This window comes from Apostichopus japonicus, chromosome 5 (assembly GCF_037975245.1).
Source record: "Apostichopus japonicus isolate 1M-3 chromosome 5, ASM3797524v1, whole genome shotgun sequence".
Classification (NCBI taxonomy): domain Eukaryota; kingdom Metazoa; phylum Echinodermata; class Holothuroidea; order Aspidochirotida; family Stichopodidae; genus Apostichopus; species Apostichopus japonicus.
Genome location: NC_092565.1, coordinates 17,762,713 through 17,781,232, shown reverse-complemented (window position 1 = coordinate 17,781,232; position 18,520 = coordinate 17,762,713). Strand labels below are relative to the sequence as shown.

General features: G+C 37.3%; 1 protein-coding gene across 1 annotated transcript in view; it reads left to right on the top strand.

Moving 5' to 3' along the window:
* Nucleotides 1–7,010: 7,010 nt before the first annotated feature.
* LOC139967895 (beta-TrCP-like) overlaps nucleotides 7,011–18,520 on the top strand; it is a 40,164-nt gene continuing 28,654 nt past the window's right edge. Inside the window, exons 1-2 of the mRNA XM_071972090.1 lie at nucleotides 7,011–7,432; nucleotides 13,298–13,511. Of these exons, the coding sequence (XP_071828191.1) occupies nucleotides 7,373–7,432; nucleotides 13,298–13,511 (274 nt within the window). The 5' untranslated portion in view covers nucleotides 7,011–7,372. The remainder of the gene's footprint in view (nucleotides 7,433–13,297; nucleotides 13,512–18,520) is intronic.

Here is an 18,520-nt window from a genome sequence, read left to right as displayed (position 1 = left end):
TGTGATGCCCAGCTTATAAACACGATATCTCAAGAAGGAAAGGTCAGACCAATTTCATATTTGGTGTGTAAAAGTACCAAATTGAGTACTAGAAGCCTATTGTTTTTGGTGAGGTCAAAGGTAATTTGGGGTCACCAAGGGTCAAACTGTGGAAACCTTGTAAACACGAAATCTCAAGAAGCGAAGGTCGGACCAACTTTATAGTTATTGTGTAGAAGTACCACAATACGTGCAAGAAGCCTATTGTTTTTATTGGAGGTCAAAGGTCATCTGGGGTCACCAGGGGTCAAATTGTGAAAACAAGATATCTCAAGAAGGAAAGCTTGGGAGGACCACATATTTAGTGTGTTGAAGGACCACATTGAGTAAAAGATGCATATTGTTTTTGGTCGAAGTCAAATGTAATTTGGGGTCACCAGGGGTCAAATTGTGAAAACTTGTAAACACGATATCTCAAGATGGGTAGCATGGGCAGAGTGTGTAGAAATACTACATTGAATACAAAAAGTCTATTGTTCTTGGTGGAGGTCAAAGGTCATTTGGGGTCACCAAGGGTCAAATTGTGAAAACCTCGTAAACATGATATCTCAAGAAGGGAATCGTGGGCAGACCTCATATTTGGTGTGTTGGAGTACCACATTTTGTAAAAGAAGCCTATTGTTTTTTGTGGAGGACAAAGGTCAATTGGGGTCATCAGAGGTCAAATCGTGAAACCCTTGTAAACATATACACCCTCACTAAACATTACTTCAGATTCATGAAGAAAACTGTTCATGTTACATCATCGAAATTACAATGCATTTTTGCATTGTGGTTGTTTATCCCTCCAATCTGAAAAATGATTGTATTCTTTACTCCCACTGTATTCCCTATACTATTCTGCTATTGTTATCATTTTGCTAACCTGCAGGAGCTGTACATTGCAGTACATCTCGATCAGGCTTGTCTCCACACCAACCCCCCTCCCCCTCCCCCGGATATTCTTTGTCAAAATATCAGCACTTTTAAATTGTTTCAGTATCAGTTTAGTCTGTGCATTATACGGTCATACGAACATAACACTGCTGTTTCCAATTCGAAGAGGGCAACGAGCTTCATGTCTTATATAGGAGTGGTAGTTACGCACGAACGCCGACCAACGGCTCCTCAGCCCTCAAATACTTTCATGACAAAACGAAAACAAATGCCTAGGAAAATGAGGGCGCCCTGATAGAACACACGCCAGGGTCGTGTCTATATAGCCGTGACCCTCGCAGGCGCGCTGCACATGTATAGTAGCTGATCCGGGAGTTTATGAAGGAGAGTGGTCCCATTTGTATCGACTCCGGTGTATGGGGTATCGAGTATTATCTTTTATTTTCTTATACAAAACCGCCACTTAATATCTGACATTTATATCTTACATTTTGACTCAACCGCAGGTAACGTCGAAGTTAAGCTTTGTGCAAATACCGCATCCTTGTCCTTCATTACTTACAGGGTAGTTTATTATAACAGCACCTTTGTTCGAAATCTGATTGTTTGCTCAGAGAAATTTCCCAGCAACTAAACTGATTTAGATATCGATAAGGAGTACATTAAATGAGTGCGTCATCTCAAAAGGTTAATTGTTACAAACTGGGAAATCAGTAAATTTAAGCTGCAGTTTCTTAATCGCAGACTCCTCAGAGTTGTTTTCGAGAGGTTATATGCAAGAGGAACGTTGTTTTTGTTAACTGAAGGGATCACATTGTCTGTGTTTCGATTCAAAAGAAGTTGAATATGTGGTTCATCCGTGGCGATTATCCATTAGTCACTGATATAAATATAAACTTGAAATCAAGCTACGATCTCGTAATGATGATGTAGTGTGTTGATGAAACATAAGAAATATTTTATATATCGACGATGGCAACAGATACCTTCTTAACGGGTAACGAAATGTTTCGAGAAGAAAATATGATGGGTAACTTTCTAACAGTCTCTGTTTTTGTGTCCACCGTACCTTTATTAAAACGATGAAATTCGGAATTTAGAAAGAGAGCTCGCTAACGCCCCTTCCCCCTCCTTGCTCCTTTGGTCCACTGCACACTTTTTTCAAAGGTGTATCACACACAAGTTTAATTTGCATATTCATTGATCAAGTATGTGATCATATTTACTTGTAAAGACTCATTTTTGCTTTTCTCTCTTTTTCCTTTTAATATACAGTGTACTGGAGTGATTTCTCTAAGACAGCTCGAGAACATAACATTTTTATTATCATAATCATAGATAGGAAGGATACTTAAAATATATCAGCATTTTGGGAGCAATAACTCTGTGATATTTTAAAACCTGTATGCTGGTTCAAAACAATTACATTTGAGTATTTATATCTTCAATACATATTTTTCTCTGATCGGGAGTAATTGCTTCCCCCTGTCAGAGCATTTCCTTTACATTTTAGTTTCTACTATCGTCATTAAATTTTCTTTCGGCGCCGAATTAACACAGTGTCAATCCGGAAATGCTCACCAATGCTATCAATGCTGAACTACTTATCTACGCTGAGATATCTCAAAGATATGATGTCTATACGTTTCGCATAAAAGGCTTGGGAGGTATGAAACTCAGTCACGGAAAGTATTTTTAAAGCCTTTTTCAATTGTTATAGTGTTTTATATAGCATGTTAAGAGTATGTGGCTATATTTATCACTCTTATACGGTATAGGGTTCAACAGAGAAGCCCATTTAGTCTTATCGTACAACAGTATGCTGCACTTTTGAGCAGTGACGTATGGCACTTCCAAAAATGAGTCGGTGGGACTCGGACGGTGAGGGGTGGGGTATGGAAACCGTCGGCAACCTTTGGGACCTAATTATACTCCCCAATAGAAGAAATCCAGCAATCTTAAAAGTGTTTTAATAAAGGTATGTCATGCATGTGTATTAACCAATCAGATTGTTTAATATCTTCTACGATATTTCCATGATTATGTGATGAGGTATACGAAACTAATATGGGTTTAATTGGCTGTCGATCTTTTAGCTATAAATCTAAACCTTCCCGACAGGATGATCCATGCAGCACCGTGAGCCGGTGCGTAAAGGGGCGGAAACATATCCCTGGCGCGCCCGTATTAAGTTCATTTATCTTCCTGTATGTTATAAGGTTACAGGATTTATGTATATGGAACACATGTATTCAACATGATCAAACTATATAGGTTTTTAAGAGGGAAATAATTTAAGCGTGTAAATCATATAATTTGATATATAGGTCTACTACGGTATGGCCCAAATTGATGTTAATAATAGTAATTGTGATCCCTTTCATATTTACCCCGCCACCTGCCCACCCCACCCCCCCCCCCCCCAGAGAAGAAGAAAGACAAAACATGTGAATTGTTTATCACAATTCATACAGTAAATAATAAAATGCAAGTGATATATATCAAACCTGTCAAAGAAATGCTGGCATTCAAGTCTAGGCTATAGCCTATTGTAAAATTGTTAGTAAAGGTCTTGTCCGGTATAATAACATCATTATGATCATTGTTCGTGTAACTATAACCTATTAAACGATTCTTTTGTGGTAATTATTCATTTCTTACTGAGCAGTATAGGACTAAGGCTAAGTTAGGGCCTGTCAGAAGAAAGGTTCTGCAACTCAGTCACAGAAGAACCACATGACAATTGTCACAGTGAACGCGATGGTTAACATTTGACGTGCACCTTTAAGTACGCGACACAGCGTGTGATCTTGAGGGGAATTTTTTCCGTATGTTTTATATAAATATACGAACGCTCGAAATGTAAAATAACGTATAGTTTGGACATGGGCGCAGATCAGTCTTGGATAATGGTGGGGACGCGTGTCTGTTCTCTGATACTATCTAAGTGGAGCGCGACCATGGGTTCGCGCGTAGCGTACAATATTTTTTTGGGCAAATATACCTCCCACTGCAGATCGCCGGAAATAACACTTCCCAGATCCAATGATGCTCCCAAACCCCCTTGAGTTTTAGATCTCATGGCTTAGAAATTTAGTTTGGGGAAAAACATGGGCGTCTGCAGAATAAAATAAATCAGGGGACAAATAATCCAAGTAGACTTTTGTATACGATGGTTCTTGGGTCCTCTCCCAGAAAAACAATTATAGACTGCCGCAAATGCGATTTCCGTCCTATATTTAACAACTGTGGATAAATATAATGAGAACTGCTGCATGTCATTTGCACAATGCTGGATCAAACTGCGCCGAAGTTTAATACAGGGGAATTTGAAATCCAGCGTTTGGTCAAGACAAATTGGTGGGGACACGGTATATCATGTCCCCACCACTGAAAAAGTTGGTGGGGACGCGTCCCGCTGTCCCCACCAGGATCTGCGCCCATGAGTTTTGATATTGTATGACAAACATAATGTACGTGATTGAACATTCCGAAACTGAAATTTGTTTTGTCAAATTCTGTCGAAAACTTTGCTTCATGATGTACAATATTACAATTTCTCGGTGATGGCAGTGTTTTGATGGCATCGTTTTTCTGATTGCAAGCTGATGGTATATTTCTGGTGGTCTGAGGTAGGCCTATACGTTAGATTTCTGATGGCATGTTATACCCATCCTAAAGTAACCTGTTCACCAAGATATTTCATTCTCCGTATGTTTCAAACTTTATATTATGCTATTTTCAGGATCTTAACCTATAATTTATTTAATCTCTTGCCTGCAGAAAGATCTAGTAAATGGAATTTTTCACTTTTTGTTTTTAAATTTGCCCTTAAGTTTGAAAAGAGACTTGACTAAAGGTTATAGGCCTACTAACGATGACAATTAAAACCTTAATATCATATCACCGCATAATACACGGAACGGGACCAAAACCTCACTACAAAATTTATTATACTTCAGTTAAACACATTTTTGCTTAATTTCTGTCGGGTAGGCTTTCTGACTCCCCTTTCCTAAATTTGGTCATTATATAATGAGTCCTTTCCTGTCAAACCTGATCATTATATACAGCTAGAATTCAGTCAAAGTTAAGACTTATCTATAATTGAAGACTATAATATGAACATGTAATACCTTTGAGCCGGCTGACAGCTAAAACTTAATTTCAGTATTGTCATATTAAAACAGACTATATGTCAGCCTGTGACACATACTTTATAGTTGAAAAAACTGAGTAACCTATATATAACCTTGTCGCATAGGGAGTTTCATATTACTATCATTTCTTTATTCTGCCGGGCCGGCAGATTTCTGGCACATAGCCTACAGTATATTGTTCGATAAAGATATCACAACATGTTACAGGTGTAGGGAATATATAGGCTACTGGCAGTGGAGGAGCTAGGGGTATTGGTCAGGGGGGGGGGGCGAGAATGGTCTGTAGCGCGCTTTCTACACTATCTAAGCGGAGCGCCACCACAGGTTGGCGCGGAGCGTACAAAATCTTTTTGAGTAAAGATACTCCCTAGATCGCCGGAAATGACCCTTTCTGGGCCTTGCTAATTTGCAGATAAACGAAGAATAGAGAGGTGTCATCGCCATTTTGTCAGAAAATTACACCAACAAAATGTGACAAATGTCAATAGGTATTTAAGAGCGCAATAAAAAAGTCAATAATCGCGAATAAGTAAAAAGTGGTAAAAAGCTGAAAAAGCTGAAAAGGGCGCCAGCAGTCCATTTGAGTCCGTCAGGGGGGGGGGGGGGATCCGCCCCTTTGACTGTATGGACGCTCCGCCACTGGCTACTGGGGTTAAGGATGAAGGACACTTTATCGCTACCGTGACAACGATATGTAACATTATAGTGCAGTCTCAATTATCATCCCATCCGTCAGACAGTTAAGTTTGAACCTCATTATAGTTGTCAAACAATCATGTAACTTAAACTCACAAATTATTGCAGTAATTAAGTTGTGTATTTCAGCTTATATCCGGTTGGAGGGAATATACAGCATCACATGACTCGAAATTTGAAATTGTCTCAGTATTTACCAAAAGTGAACATAAAGCCAACAGGTCTCATAGTCGCAACACACCCATCTGGCTATGACAACAACATGCTTTGTTTTGCTTTATTTGTCTTTCAAATTAACCTTGGGCTTGATATGGTTCAAAGGTTTTATACCGAGTGTATGTCAGGGTGATGTGTTGTACGCCTACTCATATTGTGGTAATTCCAATTTGAAGATAAGAATGGGACACACGTTTTGAATACAAGTTTAATCAATATTAACATATTTTACAGTTTTTCCTAAAAATTTGCTGCAATTAGTTATATACAAAAGTATTCAAATTTCAGTTCAACTTTCAGTAGCCTATCTCGAAAATGGTTCACTTGGATATGTGTTGTACGCCTATACTCATATTGTGGTAATTCCAATTTTGAAGATAAGACTTGGACACACGTTTTGAATTCAAGTTTAGTCAATATTATCATATTTTACAGTTTTCCTTAATATTTGCTGCAAGTTATACAAAAGTATTCAAATTTCAGTTCAACTTTAATTCAGTACACTTTCTCGAAAATGGTTCACTTGGATATGCTTAGAAAATGTTCTATACTTCCATCAGTCAAAAATAAATTTACACCTGACCTGGGCCATAGCTTTCAAACTGCTTCATTATTCCATATAGGTTCCTTCAAAGCAGTCCCATCATGCCATCACAGAACTAAAAAAACTTGCTTCGGTGATTACCGGTACGGTACTTCTCTGAAATGACCCCAACGTTGCCGGCAAATATAAGTCCATGCTATATATTTGCATGGAAAAGGTTCAAGAGTAGCAAATATCCATGACACTGTATGTAGAATGTAAATAGGCCCAACTTGCAAATTTTTCTTCCAGAACAGTGGAAATGATTGGGAATTTCCCAGAATAGATGTTCTTCGGGAAGTTAATGACTCATTCTAAACAAGTGAGATTATTTTGACCTCTGGTTGCTTTGTGTACTGCACTGATACAATCACTCGGTGTGTGACGTCATGCATAACAATCACCGTTGCTCACACTACGTTCTATTCATGTTCGTCGAATTGATTGCACACCACAGGTTAGCGCCTAGATGCTAGGAATATGAACGTTTGATGGTTTAATTTTACATTAAAAGCTACACAGGGAAAAAACATAATTCCAACTTTAATTTTTTGATAGATCGCTTGTTATTTGTGCGTGAGATATTATCAGAGCGATTGATTTGGTTGTAAACTAGAAACGTTATTGATCGCCATCAATATTGATCCGATTGGATAGTTCCTGTACGTATGTACGTAGGAGCTAGCTAGCTCTGCCTAAGCGCAGTTAGTCTAGGTTTGGTGAATATAGGAACTAGGCGAAAAACGAACGCTGCCCAAGATTGCCACAATTGTTTTTGTATTGAATTTCCTTCAGATTTCCGATGTTTCCCGAAAAGATGGACACCAGTACTATGAACGATGATACAATATCAGATGAAATGGTGAGAATGATTTTGCTAACTTTCTTCTGCAGGAAATTGAGCATTTAAGTTACATGAATTTTCTGTCGCATTTGTTTTGTGTGATAACGTAACCTACGTTAGCCTATTTTACTGTTACTGTTAGGCTAATGTTAGAATTAATACGCAATACCGTAGTTAGGCTAGACTTTACTGCGTAACTGTTACTAATCGTCAGCATAGACCCTAACCTCGGCCAGGTCTATTGCGTTGTACATACTTTATTAGTTTGTTATGTTAGAAGTTGGATGGTCGTCTTCATATTCTCTTAACTAGACTAACCTAGGCTATATCTACAAATATGTTTGTTCGTTCAAGTGCGTGTGGGTGCAAAGAGAGATGCAGCTAGTGTAGACTATATTTTGTTAGGCCGTTTACCTATCATTTAGGTATCGCTAGCGTAGTTTCTGCCATAGAAGCGGTGCTTTGCACCTTGGCTGATAATTTTTTTGCAAGGCCTTATGACAGCGATTACCATTTTTGTTAGGTGTGGAGCAATAGTCTACATATTTGTTGGAATAACCACACTAACTGACAAGAAACTTTAAGGAAACATGGTTCACATTTTTTATAGTAATCATCTGATCAAAACATTTAATTTGAAAATATTAAGATTGATATTAAGTAAATAAATCTTATTCCAATCTTTTGGATTATTAATTTGAGTCATCCACTTTAAAAGTGACGATTGATCAACAGTTGATTACCAAGAAAGTTGCACATTTAGTTAAACTTTAAGTTACGAAAAAAACTAATAATTTGAAATAGTCAATCCTTCTTCCATGGAAGAAATGCACGGCCTAACTTAAGAATCCTTACCATATGAATAGGAAAGCTTACTTCAAATCGGCAAAATAGGGTTAGGGGTTAGGAAGTAGGGTTAGGGAGTAGGGTTAGGGGTTAAGAATTAGGGTTAGGAAGTAGGGAATAGGGTTAGGGGTTAGGAAGTACTGTAGGGTTAGGAAGTAGAGAATAGGGTTAGGTGTTAGGAAGTAGGGTCGAATGGTACAGAATTTAAATTAGTACCAAATTCACTATTGTTATGACAGAAAGTAATGGCAGAATCTAATGTACCCATCAAGGCTAAGAGGGTAATATAAAGGCCATGAGAATAAAAGTTACACCACTAGCATGCTCCATAGGTCCTTGCTGAAAATTTCCTTGATGTACAACAGTACAAGAATTCTCATTATTTCCACTCAGGCTGCACAGTTTTGGCTGAAGCAAACACATCTTGGTTTTTACTTATAGCCTGTTTTAACTGAAAAACCTGTTTTCACAACGTACATTTGTAACGCTTCGTCTGTTCCCAGCTCACATATTTGGGAATGATATGAGTAAACTTGTATTAATTGTCTTTGCAACAGTATTTGAGAGGAAGTTGCAAATAATATTAAGAAGAAATGCTTCTTTGTTTGGCACCATGTTTTTGTAAAGATATTTACACTGAACTTGTACCTCTGCTGATCATCATTCCCCAGTTGATAGCTAGCCGAAATATCTGTTAAACCATTATATTCTAGTACGTAATGCCTAGACTACTTTTACAAACAGCTTTTATACTGCAGTACTTAATAACTGTGAACTTGAGCAAGTTCAAATTGTGATGCAGTATTTCTTCAATGAACAATGTCAATGTGAATTTACTGTGTGAAACAGTTCGATAGAATGTACTGTATGCAAGCGCAATACAAGGTGTTACTGTGTGTGGTGTTCATATCTCACAGATACACATTTTAGACTAGAGTTTAGATCAAAATGGACCATACTCTAATCCTTTCCTTTGCATTTTGAAATTTGCGCACAAAGGTATTTTTGGAATATAAAAAGATTGACAACATTAGAAGAGTTTGGTTTTACAGAAACGGCAAAATCTTTGTTTGTACGTACAGTACGTAATGCTACGACAACCAAGGAACCTAGGCCTAGTGTTATGCCCAGCAGTACTTCATTAGGCCTAATGTTATTGCCACGACAGTGACGACACCCGAGGAACCTACAGTAGGCCAAGTGTTATGCCAAGCAGTACTAACGGTAACTAGGCCTAACTTTAGTAATATCATTAGCGCTGTACAAGCAAAGCAGGCACAACAACAAGTTAAATTCATACCCAAGCCTAAGGAAAATGAGTTCTCGAACGCATGTTGCTGAATTTCAACAGTGCTTACCAGAAACTTGGTAAGGCTTACTAAAACTGGAAAACTGGTGCACACCAATAAGCACTTTGGCCCAAAATGCTTACCAAAATTTTTGCAAATTTCCAACCTGTGTGGTATTATTAGCTCTGGTCTGTTAGTTAAATTTTTATTTATTAACATAGTTTGTACAAATTTCAGAGTATACTGCTGTAGTCCTTGTTTTTTTTGAGCCATTCTCATTTTACAGATAGTTTTGCTGACTAATTATGGAAAAAAAGCCTCATGCCTTTTAAAAAATGTTTGGTTCCTAGTCTGAAATTTTCCACTCCCATTGCCTTAGTTGTGACTTTATATAAATAATGGGTTCTGTGCAATATTGAAAAAAAAAAACATTGCAGTGACGACTCATATACTGTATCGGTAAATAATCGGCATCGGCAAAATCCATTGTGCTACCGATTATTTGGAACCGATTATTACGTTCCACATCAAGGATTGTATTTTGCCGTGCTTATGATTCACTACAACCACAGCGGGAAAAGAATGTATATCATTCGATTCAACGCTATTCAATGCTGGGAAGGTGCGCTAATCTACAGTGTAATTGTATCGCAAGTTCTTCACGCGAGATTGTACGAATGCTCTTCAATATACTATCTAGTTTTGGCAGTTAACATCATTCAGTATACCTGCGATAGGCTTAGGGGGACGACGTAATTATTTTTTTCACTTCGCTTAGACTTGCATCTAACAAAACTTCATGTTATCATGTTTAACGATTGATAAGAAAGATTAATTGTCCCGACTAAATATAAAAGCCAATTCAATATACATTTGAACCACTTTGGCCGTTTCACCGTAGGTGAAAACTGGCAAGTGAAAACAATAACATTAGACTTTGTTCATTGTGAGTTCTACGTACATTAGGCTAGTCTGGCCGAAGAACGGTTGAGCTTCATAACTGTTCAGTTTGAAAATGCGCACAAATGGCATAAAATGATGAAATCAAGGCGCCAACTACTCCTGAAATCCCTAAACATGTTTGGCGACAGTCCTCAGTAGTTCTACTGCATAACAGTTTTTTGTGATTAGGCAAACATTCTTACGCATATTTTTGCGAAAAACCCAAAGTAACTTTTTCCGTGACCGCATGTACCATACGTGCTAAAACAACCCCTTACACAACTCCTTACCGCAACCGACTAAAAGCAAGTCTGATTTCCAGCGACACGCGCGACAAAGTCAATGGGACTTAAGTGTGTGATTTCTCCCACATGTAGTTAAGTCAATGGAGAAGCCCCATTGACTTACTGTGTATGATCGTTTGAAACAACGTTCGATCGGAAGTTTTACCTCGCAGATGGTAATCATTGAAAAATTGAAGCAAACGTGCGGGATTGTTTATTTTTCATAATAAAATAAAACTGTTAGCAAACTGCTTATCCACTAAAGAACCTGTATAAGAATATGTGTAAAAGTAAGTTGGCTTGATGTTTCGATCCTGCTTAGGCTAGGATCAAAACGTCAGGCTAACTTACTTTTACACATTATTTTTCATATCAGATTACATATTTCGATATCAGCTAACGAAATAACGAATATTTTATTTACGTGCGATATACTTTTCACTTTATTTACGTTGGAGATGCAACACAGATAATGGTTTTAATAGCAGTTATAAAAGCTGTCCCTAACTTTTTTATTCATTTCGTAGCCAATGGCTACTATTTTCCCCCTTTTGTTTTCTGTACAGTACTGCCATTAACTGTGTTGTGGCGGGATTGCAATATTGCGACTCTTCGTTATAAACGTACAGCGCCCCATTTATGTATTATAAAAAGCAAATATTATATATAAAAAGCAAATATTATTATGTATAACATTGTTCTTTACTTACTCCATTAATCTTACTGTGAAACGTTAAGTCGTTCATTTACATCTTTGATTGTATTGGCCTAGAAGTTGGTAATCATGCATAACACTAAATCATACTTTAGGCCAGTTCCACAAAAAATGATGAAATAATCGGTAATCGGTAATAGGCATCGGCTGATTGTCACAGGAATTAATCGGTAATCGGTAAAACCGAATGTCATATAATCAGTCGAACACTACTGTTCAGAAATATTACTCTGGTACTCACTTAAGTGAAATGATACATTTATTAACTATTATTAACTCATAGGGTGTGGTAATGATTTCAGCACTGTGAACTCAAGAGTTCCATAGCATTCTGCTATAAACAACAGGCACATTTCTGTGATTACTTTTCTACCTCCGAGATTTACACCTGTCATCAATTTCTGTGAATTTCTTACAACAGCATTACTGTATCATTTGATCCGTTTCCCATGATTTTCAAATATTTTAGTATCATTAGAGTAGGGACAACTGAGGAGAAGTGTAGTGCTGTAGCTGCTGAACATTATTTCAGATTAAAACTGACCATTGCATACATTTTATGAACAGTGACTTTTTAATTATGGGTCGCCATGATTGAAAGAATCAAGTAGGGTAAAAATGACAGGCTAGGCATGTGGCTTCAGTGTGCACATTTTGAGTATGAAAACTTTATAAAATACAGTAGGTGCGCACCAAAATTTTGTCTTTAAACCTCTAATTTCTCAGAGCTTCCGGGGGGTTTGACCCCTAGACCCCAACCGGGGCGTTGCCCATGGACCCACCATGGGACCTAAGACAGGCCCACGGACCCCACCTGTAACTGTGTCGCGTTGCGTGCTGACTGACGCCTTTGGCATTATATAGTATCACCCACAAACTTCAGTGATTTTTTTAAACCCCAGGATCATCCCTGAAACAGGTTAAATTCTTGACGTTGAGGCTCTGGTTCATGTAGCACTCTAATTATCTATGTACATCGATGCCTAAATGAATAACTATTCAAAGTTCCCGCAAACAAAGATTTTGCCTGATGTGATAAAACATGGTTTTTCTTTGTTTATTGGAATGTTAACTTTATATTGGAGATGGGTTTTACAAATGTTGAATATAAATATTCAACCTCTTAAAGTGACCTAATGATGGCTTTAGTTTCAGAGTCAAGCCCCCTGAACATTCTAACCTTAAAGATGCGAAACGGAAAAAACAGAGAGAAACTAGTTTGAAGTTTCAAATCCTAACGGCACTATGACATCCCAGGCCGACAGCTGCCAGACACAAGTTTTAAACTAAGATATCTCCCATGTACACAACAAGATATTTCTCTGTTTGGGAGGATTTGCTCTTCGCAAAGATCTCTGTCATTTATAAACCAAAGATGAAGATTGGTTTTGTATCCCCCTGGAAGGACAGTCGCAGACTAATAATTTAGCTGTAAAATTCTTTATTGACGTTATGAGTTGGAGTTGTCGGGATATTGGGCAATCATACTGTTGAAGTGTGCCATCCGTCTGTCTTTCAGTCATAATGGTCCTAGTCTCTCCGTACAGTGCATTACTTGGGTCACCAAACATGCAAGATGGACTTCTTATCTGTGATGGTTTGGGTGTAATATGGATGATGCTAAATGTCTTTCCTAACTGTAAAGGAAAACTACCCAGGTTCTCTTTTCAGCTATATACTGTATCAAAGATGATATGTATTTTATTTACTGACCTATGGTATGGATGTATATGGACTTTTGTATTAATACAGTCTTAAACATTTAATATTTTCTGTTGTTAAACAATTTCTGTCTTCTTACTTGCAGACCAAAATTAGGACTATATCAAAGAACAAGGATCCAACGCCTAATTTTGTTGAGGAAAAGGAGTCATGTTTAAACTATTTTGACCGCTGGAAAGAAAATGAACAGTTAGAATTTGTACAGAACCTTATATCTCACATGTGCCATTACCAGCATGGACAAATCAACTCGTATTTAAAACCTATGCTACAGAGGGATTTTATCACGGCTCTTCCAAGTAAGTATATTCTCTACGTATTGATGATCAGGTTGATGTATTGATGATCAGATTTGTGGTGTGAGTACAACGTTCATGAGTATGAGTACAGTATAAGCACAAGTATGAGTACAGTACAAGCATGAGTATGAGTACAGAAGTTGTACATTAGTGCCTATACTAAAATGGCCCAAGAATGAGCAGTACAAGGCTGTACAGTAAGCACAATTATGAGTATGGAATTTTGTACAGAACATTTATTACATTAGTTACTACTGTATACTAAAATGGCTCAAGTATGAGTACAATTTGAGTACAGATCCACAAGACCGGGTACAGATATTTTGGCTAGAGTACGAGATTGGACTCACTACGAGTCTCTTGATGGTACATAGTACTGTAGAAATGTGAGACATGTAGGAGCGGAGGCTTTATTCTATTGAATGTGGCAATATACTGAATTGCTGGAGGTAGATCTAGTCCTGATTAAACCTGACAATTGCTGGGAATAATTTATCCAGTAAATTAGTATCTTCCCAATAAATAATTTTAGCCTAAAATTATAGATATCCAGCTAAACTCCTACATAACTACAGTATCTTGCAAGGAAGATAGTAGTCCCTGTATAGAGTAATGGAGGTCATACAGAGGTTAGAAATATGAGACAAGTCTTCTCTCATTTATGTTTGAGCTTCCATCAATATGACTTCTTGTGTACAAAGGAGATGTTGAATTTTGAATCTGGATGGGCCGGATCATATACGTCGGATCGGTAACCTGCCACAGTACTGTGTACAGTCTCTCTTGGGAAACATTCTATTGTATTTAGTTTAGTTTAGTAGAAAAAAAGGATCAGGAGGGACACTCAAGTCCCCATCAAGGACCCTATAGGAGAGGCAAAAAAAAACTGAAGACACAACACTCAGACCCAATTACAATGCTTAAAGTGCTTGTTCAAAGCATTCTTAAAACCATTTAATATTACGTAGTAGTGCAGTCAACACCTGCATTCTTACAGTACTTGGTAAGCATGTGCAATCTGGTGCCACATTATCGGCAGGGTTGGTTAGCCATGCGGTCGAGGGATGGCGCATCAAAATATATGATCTTGCAGTTCACAACTCCAAGAAAATGGAAGTTCCCATAACTTTCTAGTTGCTTATAAAACTGCTTGGGATAGTGGTCGCGCAAATCTTCACAACACAGCATACTATCCGAAATTATTTGGCTATCATTATTGCATTACTGCTATTTGACTATCATTATTGCGAGCAGTAGCTCACAACTGATATTCATTCCACTGAAGTACTGTACAGTACACGCTATACAGTACAGAGCACATAGTGCGTTTGAGTGCTATCCAGAGTTCAGGTTGTCTCACTCTTGCAGTTCTGGACTAACCGAACATTAATATCGAAACATGCAGTAAACATGTACTAGACCATTGTAATAGCATCAACATTATCAGCTGTGACCAAATTTACATTGAAGTCAAATTATGGCATACAAGAGGAAAAAACTCTACACAGTTTCAATAATTTCTTCACAAAGAGAGGAGGAAAATACGAATACAGTTACTGTATGGTACAGTATGCCTAGGCCGATTGAGCCTAGCATTGACAAGCCTTACTACTAGTACTGGTACTGTTAGTACTTCAAGTGCTTAGTATTAGCACTAATGGTAACAACAATAACAGAGAAATGAAAAGTGAACAAAATTCAGACATCATGGCTGAAGTTGTGAACTTGATGACAAATTTCACCAAGGGATAATACCTCAAAAAAAAAAAAATCCCTCTATATGTATCCAAGGAGGGAACAACACTTCAAAAGTTGTTAAATTTCCCTTTTTTTACCGAGCCAAGGAGGGAAAATCCCTGCAAGAATCATTGAGTAGGTGTCAACCCTGATTATCGGTATTCGGTTGGGCAGCGAATGATTGCTCAATTCATGTACTGTACAGTAGTTGGAAACTTCTGCTCAGTGTCTTTTTGTAGAATCACAGGTTCAATAGGTGAGGGCTGCAGAGCGACTTGTGAAGACACACACCACAGTTGATTACAGTACAGCAGTTGAACAGTACTGTATCACTGAATACATGCACTTTTGGAAACTACACATTTGAAGGTGGCTATAAAGATGCCTTATGAAGAATGGTTGAAGTGTAAAAGGGAGCAGCTCGGCTATGTCTGTTAAATGTGGCATTATACTTAACTACCGGAGGTATATATCTAATGTCGATTAAACCTGACATTTGATGAGAATAATTTCCCATGAATAATTATATGCATATAATTATACATACAACTAACTTGCAAGTGAAGAAATCATTCCCTGTATAAATAGTAACTACTGTAGGTCATACGGAGTTTTACAACACATGCAGTGTCTAACTGGCAAAGGTTAATATCCCTGGTGAAAAAATATTGCTTCAAAGTTTGAGAATATCAAGACCTTCATGTAATGTCACTGCAGTGTGTTTAGCAAGCCAATCTACTGTTTGTAAAATAACCCAGAAAGAAAATCTTTACATATGCTGCACTGTAGTACTGTTACTGTACAGTACACTATAATGATCTCAAAGCCTTCATAACTACAGTATAGTAATCAACATGTTAAGCTTTTCCTTGTATGCATCAACTATTAGTAGATCAAACCGCTAGTATTGCTCGCATACATGCATGTAAGGATTATGGCTGATCATGTCATTTTTTTGTTTTGTTTTGCAAGCAGGCCATTGTTCTGCAGATGCCAGTTTATTTTATTTAGCTACAAGGACCCTTTCCTGTGGATTTGAACTGATGCCATTGGCAATCAATTTTCTTTGTTTCATACATGAAAAGAAAGAACGGTGGATTGACTATAGTGCAAGCAGATAAAGTAGCCTTTAATTGATTTACCTCTTAGCGTTAAAGAGGACACAAACACAAGCATCATTATTGATCTCTGTGGCAAAGATAAGTGTCATGAAGAGAACTTCCCCAAAACAGCTAAGAAAAAATCCAAGTCCACATTAGAAATATCACAGATTTAGTGCTTACACTTACACACAATGCCTGAACCACATGTACTTCAATCATTTTTTTCTTGGTTTAAATACTTACAACAATTTTATCTGCAATGGAGATTACTTTTAGATATATATACTTGATGACTCTAAAAGATTGAACCCTCTTAATATGACCTAATTATAGCACTGGTTTCAGGGTTCAATACTGTTCAAATTCTACCTTGAAAATATGAAGGAAATTCAAAGAGAAAGTAAAAGATTTCAGATCCAAGAGGTCATTATGACATCACAGATTCACAAAATGACAACTCCCAGACACAACTTGTAAACTAAGATATTGTATCTCCCAAACGACATGATATTTGTTAGCTGTTTGAGGGAGATGTTCTTCACAAAGAGCCCTATCATATACAAGCTAAAGATATAGGTTGGGTTCATGTCCCCATTAAATATTTTGTTTCTCTCCCTGTAAGTTTATAACAGTTGATCAGTTTGTAACAATTGGAGTCTGAGGTTACTCCTTTCATCACTTTAATTGTTTATATTCCCCTATTTAATTATTTTGGCATAATATACAGTACTTACTTTAAAAACTTAGTAATAGATTGAATTTAATGAATACTGCATCTACTGTAGACAACATTTTGGAATCATTGGAACCTCTGTTACCCCTCATCCCTGCAATCTACAGTACCTAGCAAACAAAGACAAAATTATTACTGTTTTTATATAGCAACACATGCAATAAAGTTTCCAGTACACTGCATACCCCCAGTCCTACAGTACTACAGTACATAATGTCCAATCAGCCTCTACCACTGTACTCAAGTGATTTTAAACCTGTGCACTCCTAACATACAATACAGTCCACTTATTAATGCATATATATCTGTGTACAGTACATGACCCACAACGTTGAACCGACTGCTGCTGATGGAATCATGAAGATCTGCTACTTATTCTGTGTTGTGATTGTAATTGACATTGATCACTGTATCTATGGGATGTGTCATTCCTTGAGTCACCAGATCACTATACTTAGGAGATAGTTGTCTGTCCTAAGCTCTTAAAAGATTCCCTTGAGTAGCCATCTTCTCTGGTTGCATGCATGTTGAAAGAGCAGGTGATATTGTGTACAGTTACTTTGTACAGTATTAAACTGATGAACAGGATGATTCACAACTATATGTAGCGCTTGAACGATTTTAGCTGAGCTCAGCCTTCTATTTTGGTCTTAACACATCTTTGTGAACATTGCATAATTTGCTATGAAAATTTGGTGATCAAATGCCATGCTCAACTGTGATGGAAATGTTTAAGGTAATTGAAAAGATAATCTGTAGCTAAAACGTAATGAATGAACTTGTCAGAATTGACTGTGGGAACATTTTGAAGGGATTAGGCATCATGAAACAATTAAAAAAGTTTATATTTAAGCATACAAAATAATTTTGACAAATAATTTAGTTATGGTACACAAGAGTTTCCATATTTGACTAAGAACTGATGATACATTACCAATTAGGAGAATTCAAACCATTATAGCAACAAACAGTAGATCTCTTACATTGCAAGGTATATCCAAATATGTAAACTATACAATGTTATCACTTGATAAGACTGATCTTGCACAGACATGACTATGCAAATTTGTTTCAGAGGACCAAATTGCTCTTTGAGGTCTCTGATAAACAAAAGATTCCAAAACTTTAGAAAGATACACCTGACACTAGTTGACATTGAATTTTCTAAAAATATACAATTGATGTTTTCTATAAAAACTTTTCAAGTGATAGGAGGAGTTGTACTGTAATGTGATATAAACTGTATTGAAGCTCCACAACCAATGTTGCAGTTTAAGTTGCCCCCTAATTACTATACTGTACAGTAGCTCCTTAGAGAGCATTGCTAAGCCTTTCAAGATCATGTCTTTTAGCCACACATATAGCATTAGTACACATATTGTCATAAATGACTACCACAGGGTTACATGTTCAGTGTGGCTGTAGAGAGTAAATAC